We start from the raw sequence: 11,486 nt of genomic DNA on the forward strand, positions 1-11,486 counted from the left end.
CGATTTCATAAGTGTGATGAGATAGCCCAAAAATCGGCGGGTACTTGATGGGCGATGAATCAAGTGGGCGAGACCACCAAAATAATGATGGGTGATTACACGGTCATTCAAATGGAGATAAAGGCGAATACTAGTATCTTAATCATTGGTGAAAGTCTTGTCAGGGCAACGTATCATCAAGGATGCCAATACAGAGGCCGAGTTGCCTTAATCATCCAATGGACTCAAGATTCCATGGGGTATCGGCTGAGCAAGGGTAATAACCGAACAAGTTTGACATTCAAAATTGGGTTGTGAATGATTGGATTTGCCCTTATACCGATTCTTCATAGAGGGGCGAGTATAATAGGTGTAAGAGGGAGAGTACCAAGTTCTCAACCCCCAATTCTCCAAGTGCCGAGTCCTTGGCCTTCAAATCCATAGATGCTGAGTACTACATTAATTATTCGGCATTGGGTGAATCTAAATGTTTGAGGACATGATTAGTCACTATCCACCTTGATGGGTCCTTTTAAGTTAACCACGTCGGCGATCATTCAAAATGAATTCGATAGAGGGTGAGTATCATTTTCCCCAACAAAGGGCGAGTACCGAGTTCTCAGCCTCTTAGTTCTCAAGTACCAACTCCTCAATTCTTATGTCCTCAGGGCGAGTATAATAGGTACTAAAGGGTGAGTAACATGTTCTTAGGTGTTGAGTAAACATGTGATCCATATACCTTTTGGCGAAGTGGGTTGCACATTGTCAGGTGATCCATATACCTTTAGGTGAGTCAAGATGTTGGGGGCATGATGAAAGTCTTGCTAGGGTAACATATCGCCGAGATTACCAATAGAAGGGTCGAGTTGCATCAAACACCAAATAGACTCGGAGTTCAAGGGTTATGGGCTAAGTAAGGGCAACATCCAACAAGATTGGCGTGCAAAACAAGTGCTCATCCATGAGGGAAATTCTAATAAGATAACCTTTCGATGCTCACGAGCGATTGATGGTTATGTAAGGATTGTCACACCACTTGGGCCGAAACACCTTGGGGTTACGCATCATAGGACAAAGAAAGTTTTGTCCTTAAGCGTTGGGTACTCAACCCACAAGTCCTCGAGTACTACAATAATCATTCGGCATTGAGTGAGTAAGTGTTGAGGGCATGTCAAAATAAGGGTGATCTAGTGTAGATCTTTCAGAATGAAACTACTAGAGGGCGAACATCATTTGTCCAAATAAAGGGCGAGTACCAAGTCAGCCTCTAAGCGCTCACATATCAAGTCCTTCACCTTCGAATTCTCAACTTTTAAAGTACTACACCAATCATTTGCCACTGGGTGAGTCAAGATGATAGGGGCATCGCCGAACTTCTTGTTAGGGTGACGTATCACCGAGAAGTGGTAGCACCATGGCCATGTTTGGTTGCCCAAATTTGTTTTTTCAACGAGGCCTTGAGAGTGATGGGCGGTGTTTAAAGGCGAGTCAAAATATTGGAGGGCACGACCAATCTCTGGTCAAGTAGATAAACCAAGGCTTGGTACAAAATGGACCAACCAAAGTTGTTGGGCGAGTCAAAATGTTGAGGGCACGTCAAAATAAGGGTGATCATCATTCAATATGAAACCTACGAGGTTATTATGGCAAAGGGCGATAAATCAGGGTTACAACTGCAAAAGAGGACCAATGTACCTCTCGCTGAGACAACGATCGTCGACCTTAGAGTCAAGAATCTGAACCAAGTAAATGAGATGAATGACTACGTCCGTAACTTACTTTCCATTCGCCCCTCATAATCACACCAATTTCATAACCGTACATGTTGATCGATTTGGCCGATCATAATATTTTTGATAAATAATTACATTGATCGGCCACTAAAATTGTTTTTGTGACCAAGTATAACATCACAGATCAAGTGGAATATGAGTTGTTAGAGGAGAATAGATATGGCGATCAAATTTATTTGATTTTTTGTCATTGGTAGTCCTCGTGATGTAAGGTGCAGTGAAATGCAATTGAAAACTTGATTAGCTCGCCAAGGTGGGTTTAGTGAATGAGATGAACTCATTATTTGATATAATGGCGATCAAATGGAAGTTGAGATGGGAATTAGAGATCATAAAAATTTGTTTTAATACACAACGTGGATTTGGGCGAGGAGAAGTTGATGAACCAAAGGAGAAATTTATCATGCAAATTTGCACGTGGATTCGGGTGAGGTAACTTTACATAAACTCGGCACGTCTTGGACAAGGATAAGTCTATTATTCTACTTGATTAAAGATGACCGATTTAATATTGGTTAAAGTGGACATTTTAGTTGACATACATACTCGGCCAAATTGCAAAGTGTCATCAGATGGTGATAATCGGCCAATTCATTCCTTTATTAACAAAGTAAGTTATGACTTTGAAATTCCACTAGGTGTCCACATGTCAAATTTGGAGAAGGTAATATGGAGGAAAAGGAGCATCTTTGGCCCTCTAAATAATCAACCGAATACATGCACCTTGAAAGCAATTTGGTTTGATCGGCTACAGGCATTTACTCACAACTGATTTAAATTCGGCCAATTTATGAAATTGTGATCCGACGTATGTTTTTATGGGACATTTATAGCATCCAGTTGGCTCGCTTATGAAAGAAATATTGCGATCGGCAACATTTGTGCTCAAGTTTTATAACTCCAAGGCCGATCAATTTTACATGCAGTTACAAGAAATTTGATCGCCTAAAATAAATATCGAATATTAAATTTAATTTTCGGTCTAAGTGACCGATTATCAAATGATTTATGACACATGATAAAATTACGTCTCTTCACCTTTCTTGACATCCAGCTAAAAAGACGTGGGGGGCATTGTTTACACTGGCCCAAAAAAGAGCTCATATGGGCTAATTCGGGTTTTTGAGTCCAAAAGCCATTTATTTATCTCTTTTAGTTATTAGTCATTTTCTTATGTATTTAGTTTAATATTTATCTAAATAAGAGATCGTATCTCATTAGGTTAGATTTTCTTATTAGGGTTTGTCCCCTATAAATAGTTAGCTTTAGGTTTGTATTCTACACAACTCAAATTATCAATCAAACACAAACTTCAAAGTCCTGTGCTTTTCTATCCCCAACCCCCGCGGTTGGTTAACTTAGGAGTAAGAGTAGTTCAAATATTGATCTCGCCTGAGTTTCTTAACCTCCAGATTAATGTTTTAATTTAGATAAATCAAACCCTGTTCAACTTTTCGGACCGAACCGGTTAAAGCATCGAGCCACACAGTACCCATCTATAAATTCAAAGATACGAGTATGGAAATATTTCAGAGCCCTGTGCGTAGTATGGTGTAACATATATGTACAAGCATCGAGTCCAATCCAAACCACATAAAACGCACATATGACTCAATTTGGCATGTGAGATAAGTAGCAAGTATTTCTAATCATACATCTATTCCTGGAATATCTATCAAATAATAGGTAAGTGGCTGGTCTGCATCATTTTACATACACAAAACCTAAAACTGGATTTCTAAGCGAGATTGATTTTATTAGTCATCTTAAATGCCTATACAACCTTTTAATTACTTTTTATGGCAATCATATAATTTCTAGGCGATTTGCTGATATTGCTAGATTTGATTACTAATTTATGTGATCAAGTCCTTTAACCTATTAAATGTTTAGATTGAGCATGTTTTTGGAAATCTTTTAAACATTGTCAAAATACACAAAGAGCAAGTGATAAACTTATAAGGTCGGAAATACTTTTAAACCTTGTAGACCGGAGTGTCCGGCATTCGATGCAATTTGATTATCGGAGTGGTCAGAAAACAGAAATCTTTTTCTCATCGATACGGATCCAATGGTTCAAATGAGAGTCGATTCCAAGCTCGTACAAACAGGGAATCACGTCTGGAAGTTGCTAGTTTCATCGGATGTGGGCTTCGAGGCCCAATTGGCTTGACAAATTACAATTGTGGGCTTCGAGGCCTGAAATAAATTGGGTTTGACCCACTACAGCATATATTATGATTCTACAAATAAATATAAATGCATGGGCTCAAACGGGGCCCAATGCCGAGTTCAAACGAACCTAAAAACAGAAAAATAAGGTCGGATTGAAGTTTGGTGGATATGGGAATCAGTTTTGGATGAAATTAAAAGGGCACCACGGCACCACTGGGAGTGGCGGTGGCAGCAGTGTATTTTGACAGCGGCACTGGTGCTAGGAAGGGTGGCAATTTGTTATTCGGTTCGGGTTTTCATGTAAAAACACTCAAAAAAACATATGAAAACGAACAAGAAACACATTGGCATGTACTGGAATCGATATACAGTTCATGAAACATACTAAATCAGCTAAGAAGCATGCTTTTTATGTGAAATCATAGCAATTTGAGTAAGAACATGTTGTTGGCATAAAGACATTAAACATATCCCAACATGCATTCTAACCATTAGAATCAAACCAAAACAAGATATGGTTTATAAAACACGTTAAAACAACCTAATAACATGTTAATAATCAATTTGCATGGCAATCATAGCAAGAACATTGAAATTAGTAGTTATGCCAGTTGTAGCAGTTTTTATGGGAAGAACAGTCAAACAAGCTAAACATGCATCCTAATACACATAATTCATCAGTTATGATTAAACAAAATGAAAAGTTATAAAGGAATATTATATGTCTTCAGAAGTACTGTTATAAGTTCTTAACTCGTTTTATAGTGATCCGGATGTGGAATCCAATTTTGGATCAGTGCACAGTAGGGCGTTCTTTATTATTTAAATTGTAGAAGCTTGTTTGCTAGACTGGAATCGACTAGTGTGCGTGTGATTTTGTGTTGTGTGGTTCGGCCGATAAGAGGATTTTAGAGTTTGATTGTGCTTTTCTATATGTGTTGGTTCTGTTGGGGCAGCGGGACGTGATGGTCCGAATTGAAATATACGATTCGGATCTAGCGTCACTTGTTCGACCCACTCAACATCTTGAGTGTCCACATGTTTATCCTGATCCCCATCAAGTAGTATGAGACTCACTACTTCCTATAATTAGTAACTCCTTACTAATCAGGAGAATAAACAGAGGTGACAATCTTTCCGGGATAATATGATGCCCTTATTCGTAGGACCCCATCGATCATGAACTGTTATTTAGATCACATGTATAATAAATCTGTAACTCATATTCTTAACTCCTTAAGAATAGATTCTATCACAATGTGATAAGGACAATACGTAATACATGAACACTTAGTTGATGAGACACTTAGTTCAATTAGAACATATATATCTTTGCCATTGGGATTAGTTATACAAATATACATGATCAAATGGCCATAGGGCACATACTACTAACAGGTTCCACCCTAGGTCAATTGATTAAGGGGTCTATTTATAGAGGTTGGTGATGATTAAAGTTTACTTAATAGTTGAGTTATGTCACGTCTGTGTAAATGGATGAAGTGGTGAAATTAGGAGTGTGAAATGATGAGATGGGCAAGGTTGAAATTTTTAAGTTGATAATTACAAGATTAAATTCGTATTAAATCATTAATTAGGTGATAACTATGGCTAATTTTTTTTTTGGTGTTTATAAGTATTAAAAATGCCTTTTGGAACTTTAAGAGTTTGGGAGGATAAAGTATGACTAGAAATATATACTCTTGTCTTTAAGTGGACAATTCCTAACCAGAAATTTACAGACTACTTTATAATTTATTAAAACATAAAAAAATATCAGTATTTAGTAAGATAAATTTAATAATGAGAAAATTACTATGAGCCCCCATATATCATAATTTAAACTTTTGTCCCTCATATTTGAAGTCAAATGATATGATCCCTCACTTTTCTTTCCGTAAATGATTTAGTTCTTCTGTCCATTTTTGATGTTAATCAACCAAGTCAAAGAACTATTTAAAAAAAATGAATTTCAAAAATACGATATGCCCCAATTTTATTTCTGTCATTGATTTTATCCCAGATTTTTGAAAATTAATTTACCCTAATTGTTTTAACTCAATTGGCAAATACTAAAAATGGATAGAAAGAGTAAACTGTTGATCGAAACAAAAGTGAGAAATCATATTATTTGATTTTTAAACAGAAGGAATTAAAATACGAATTATGACATATGTGAAGGGTGTTAGAATAATTTGCTTTTTCATTACTCATATTTTAACATCCATGAAAATTATAAAATTTATAAAATCTTTTCATATATATATATATATATGGTCATCTTTAATGTAAGTAACTGCCAGTGAGATCTAACTCAAATGGCTAAAACTCTTCAGTGTATTTTTAAAGTTTCGTTTTTGAGTCTCAATATGACTAGTGGTAAGGCTATTTAAAATTTAAAAATCTAACTGCTAACCACTAGCTATTAACGTAATTAGATTTTATGTTTATAAAAAAAAGAATGTGTGAGTGACATGAAAAATTGAAGGGCTAACATTTATGAAAACTTTATGTACAAATATGAAGTATTTGGGGACTAGGTATACCAAAACTAAAGTTTAGGGGCCTATTTCAGGAAAATATTCCTAAATTTAAGTGTTTAAGTATTGGTTTTAGTCTTGTTAAAATCGTAGTATAAAACAATGACCTGTCCAGCCGGAATTTGCGTGGCTCTCGGTTTTATTTATTTGGTAGGCTGATATTTTTGTAAGATTTTTCTACCCTTCCACTTTTTCACTGCTGCTGGTTTTGTAAAATACTGCCGTTTAACTTTTGGGACTCGTTTTACCGGTTTTAGCCTTCCGTTAATTCCAATGCTTAAAATGGGACAACCAAAATTAACTTACGTGTATAAAAAACAGGGGACAAGAGAAATCATGGATTTAAATAATCAAAATACTAGCAAAATATGAAATGAAAAAATATGTTAGATTATTAAAATTTGATTGGTTGCACTCGTGTATTTTACATAGACCAGGTCTATGCAAAAAAAAATTCATAAAAAAATACTTATATTTATATTTTTCTTAATTATTTTTTACATTTTTATGCAACATTGAATATTTTATTTTTTAGATATCATTATTATATAAATATTAGTATAACAAATTTAATGATACTAAATAATAAAATAATATTTATTGCATAAAACAAAAAATTTATCAATTTCTGTCAAAAATAAATCACAAATTTAAATGTTGATATACATATGACAGTTAATATATTTTATACAAATAAAATTTATAAAATATATGGAATTAAATAAAAATATCCACAATTTAATAAAACAATAATATCATAATAATTTATAAACTTTTAAAATCTACTATCTTTATTTCTCATTATTAGAAATCATGTTTTTTTTTTATGTATTTAAAATATATGAATTGTAAAAACAATTCACCAAACGATGTTTATATATGAAAAATTATACAATTAATCTATAAAATTTAATATATTCTTTTCATTGTACATATATGTTATAATAGATTATTGAGCAACAAAAACTACTATTATTAATAATCTTATTCGTTCGAAAAAAACAAAGTTGGGATTCATGGAAATGGATGGAAAAGAAGGGGCAAAAGAGTAAAAGCAGAGGAAAACAAACGGAATAAGAACGTTAATTCTAGAAACAGCGGTCCACAATTTACGTAAGGTAAACATGTGAACTGCGAAACAAAAAGAAGGTGAGTTGACGAGAATGCCCCTGATGGCATATCCCCTGGAGTCTTGACCCCTTTCCCAATCAACCCATCTCTCTAACTCAACTATATAAACACCTACTCATCTCCTCCAATTTCTCACTCTCTCTCTCTATATCCCTCAATTTTTTGTCTATTACTTTTCAACCACCGCCACCGTAATCACCATGACTGCTTACAGAGGCAAATACGCCGGTAATTCTCTTATTCCTCGATATTTCCGATTAGATCTGTGCGTTAGCTTCAATTCATTTCATTAAAGTTTTTTACTTTCAGATTGTTTGATTCAATCGCTTTATAGATCTGTTGTTTTTGATATTGGAATGAATTGTTGCATGTTTATTTCGCATTAAGCAGAATCATCTGTCGTTTTGTCTGTTTGATGTCGTTTTTTATGTATGAATCTGTGAATTGGGATCTGTTTGTGTGTTTGATGTAGCTGACGGTGGAAATATTAATGAATTTATTGATTAATGTGTAGATCTTAATAATTTCAAATTAATTGTAAACTGTTAGTCGTGTGATTGCTTTTTTGGGATCCAATTGTTTGTTATCTAGGATTTAAATGAATTTAATTTGTTGATGGGGTTGTAGTTAATGATTATATTGCCCAGTTTAAAGATAATGGAAGAAAATAGTTTGCTTTGTTTGTTTCAATTGGATCCAAAAGATTTTGATCAGTTTTTGGTTGTATGGACTTGTTCATTATTATTCAGGAATTGTCTAATTAACATAATTTATGTCTAATGCAATAGATCTTTATCTTATTAAAGTTTTTGTTAACTCTTTGTAGATGAGCTCATTGCCAATGCCAATTACATTGGCACCCCTGGAAAGGGTATCCTTGCTGCCGATGAGTCGACAGGCACAATCGGCAAGCGTTTTTCCAGCATCAATGTTGAAAATGTCGAGGAAAACAGACGTGCTTTCCGTGAGCTCCTCTTCACCGCCCCTGGTGCCCTCCAATACCTCAGTGGAGTTATTCTTTTTGAAGAAACCCTCTATCAGAAGACTAAATCGGGTATGATTTATTTTAGGCTTGTTTGTTGTTGTTTAATGGTATGAATAGTTGATTAATGTTTTGTATCATCAATTGGTTCTGATTTGAATGCTTACCTTGTGCAGGCAAGCCATTTGCTGAGCTTTTGAAGGAGAATGGTGTCCTCCCCGGTATCAAGGTTGACAAGGGTACCATTGAGATTGCTGGAACCGATGGTGAGACTACCACTCAGGGTCATGATGGACTTGCCCAACGTTGCCAGAAGTACTATGAAGCTGGTGCACGTTTTGCTAAATGGCGTGCTGTGCTCAAGATTGGTCCAAATGAGCCATCTCAACTTTCTATCAATTTGAACGCAGAGGGATTGGCCAGATATGCCATCATCTGCCAAGAAAATGGTTTGGTCCCCATTGTTGAGCCTGAGATCTTGGTTGACGGAACTCATGATATTAACAAGTGTGCTGACGTGACGGAGCGTGTTCTAGCTGCCTGCTACAAAGCACTCAATGACCACCATGTGCTTCTCGAGGGAACTCTATTGAAGCCTAACATGGTTACCCCTGGATCAGAATCTGCCAAGGTTGCACCTGAGGTGATTGCTGAGTACACAGTCCGCGCTCTTCAGCGCACGATGCCAGCTGCAGTTCCAGCTGTTGTGTTCTTGTCTGGTGGCCAGAGTGAAGAGGAGGCTACCCTCAACCTCAATGCCATGAACAAACTCCAGACCAAGAAGCCATGGAATCTTTCCTTCTCTTTCGGACGAGCCCTTCAAGCAAGTACCCTCAAGGCTTGGGTCGGAAAGGAAGAAAATGTGAAGAAGGCTCAGGAAACATTGCTCGTCAGGTGCAAAGCCAACTCCGAGGCAACTCTCGGAACTTACAAGGGCGATGCAACTCTCTCTCAGGGTGCCTCAGAGAGCCTCCATGTCAAGGACTACAAATACTAAAAAGTTATCGGGTTGTGTGTTTTGTTTTTAAAATTATTAATGGAGAGTAACAGACTTGTCTTTTACCGTCTCAGGCATAGTTTTAGGACCTTTTTCTGTTGTGTTGCCGATCGGATTTAGTATGGTGTAGCTTAATAAGAAGCTTGAGGAACATTTTGTTGTTGAGTTTGAAAGGATTTGATCAGTATGTGATGAAATTCCTTAAATGTTGTCTTTTTATCAAGTTATTGAAGTTTTATTGACCTCCATCTATCATTTGGTGCCAATCTTTTAGCTTGTAATCTGTTGTTTTTGACAAGTGAAGATGCCCATGGGGTTTATGGCTAGGCCCATTGCTCAATGCCAAATTTAAGTTACTTTTAGGAGAATTGCTTTTGCAATGTTTCGAGTCTTTAGACTTGGAGCGTAAATATGGTTTGAAATTGAAGTTCTCTTTTGTACTACAAAGAGGAGTAGATTTCCATTTTTCGGGCTAGGTCCAAGTAAGAATTTAAAAGTGCTTATACTAAATGGCTCGTTATGTCCATCAACCCAATTGCATTCATACTCTCATTCGAATAGCCCATTACTAAAAGAAAGCCTACAAGGCTATTATGGATAGGTGGCGGACATACAAAATTTTTCAATAGCCCTCTTTCATTTAGTATTAATCAATATGAATATTATGAGATAATTTATAGCAACTCTATATGTGAAGGAGAGAGGGACATGCAAAATTACAATAATAATATTCAGTAAAATTTAATTTTAATAGAAAAATATGGATATAAATTAGGAATAATTACAGAGTTGAGCATTTTATGGGCCCAAATTTCATGCGCTACTTTTTTTCCCAAAAATATTCAGATTCATGCTAATTTTCCTTAAAAAATTACATCACCACCTACTTTTGATGACGTCAGCACGCATTACGCGCGCTAACATCAGAGGGCGTCAGCGGGCCTAACACGCGTCAGGCCTGCTGACGCCTAGTCTAGTGCACCAGCTTGGTGCACTAACACATTGACCCGGGTGTATTTGTTTTAAATGAACAAAATAGATCAATGGCATTTTTTTATTTTATTAAATATAATAAAAATATTATTTATATATTTCTTTTCAAAAAAATTATTTATATATTTATTTATTTAAATTATGCCAAAAAATAATCTATTTTATATAAATTTAAAAAATATTAATATTAAATTTAATTTAAAAAATAAAAATATATTAAATATTACTCCCTCCGTCCCGTTTCGTTTGTCCTATTTTTTATTTTTATTGTCCTAAAATAAATGTCGCAATTGTATTAAGGATACAAATACTTTTCTTTTTTATCTTTAATATTAATGGATATAATTTATTTATTAATGTGTATAATAATAGTATATTTGACTGTTTTATATTTTCTATGCAAGATTTAATTTTTTTATTATACTCCTTCCGTCATATAAAAATAGGCCAATTTGAATTTGTACGGAAATTAAGAACTGAAACTTAAATTAGTTAGTGTTAAGTAATTTTTTTATACCTTTAAATTAATTATTTAGATATTTTAAATAGTCATAATTTATGTTTTAAAAACACCCATTGTTTATTGAGATTATAAATATATTTTGAGAAACTAAGTTTGTTGTTAATATTTGTATTGAATTAAGTGATTATTAATAATGATTGAAAGAATATAATTTGAGTGGTTAAATTGATGAATGATAAATTTGACATCTCTACTAAACTAATAAAATTAAAATGAAAATTTGACCTATATTAATAGCAATTTGACTTATCTTTGTGGCACAGAGAGAGTATAAAAATATTTTTCACTATATTTAACATTATGTTTAGTGCATTGAGTACATTTGTCCTTCTCAATATATACTTTTAAATTATAATTTAATATCCAAGAAATA

At 34.7% G+C, this 11,486-nt stretch overlaps 1 protein-coding gene across 1 annotated transcript; it reads left to right on the forward strand.

Moving 5' to 3' along the window:
- Window positions 1-7,704: 7,704 nt before the first annotated feature.
- On the forward strand, window positions 7,705-9,849 carry LOC126677347 (fructose-bisphosphate aldolase 3, cytoplasmic). The gene is made up of 3 exons (XM_050371912.2): window positions 7,705-7,846; window positions 8,445-8,672; window positions 8,777-9,849. The coding sequence occupies exons 1-3, from the start codon at window positions 7,819-7,821 to the stop codon at window positions 9,595-9,597; spliced, it is 1,077 nt and encodes a 358-aa protein (XP_050227869.1). The 5' UTR covers window positions 7,705-7,818; the 3' UTR covers window positions 9,598-9,849.
- The last annotated feature ends 1,637 nt before the right edge of the window (window positions 9,850-11,486 follow it).

The sequence above is a fragment of the Mercurialis annua genome, linkage group LG4, assembly GCF_937616625.2.
Source record: "Mercurialis annua linkage group LG4, ddMerAnnu1.2, whole genome shotgun sequence".
In the NCBI taxonomy this organism is placed as follows: domain Eukaryota; kingdom Viridiplantae; phylum Streptophyta; class Magnoliopsida; order Malpighiales; family Euphorbiaceae; genus Mercurialis; species Mercurialis annua.

Bases quoted from the DNA above. Each gene is read 5' to 3' on its own strand.
- LOC126677347 (XM_050371912.2), top strand. From the start codon at position 7,819: ATGACTGCTTACAGAGGCAAATACGCCG. The intron at 7,847-8,444 runs GTAATTCTCTTA...AACTCTTTGTAG, and splicing joins TTACAGAGGCAAATACGCCG to ATGAGCTCATTGCCAATGCC. The intron at 8,673-8,776 runs GTATGATTTATT...TACCTTGTGCAG, and splicing joins CTATCAGAAGACTAAATCGG to GCAAGCCATTTGCTGAGCTT.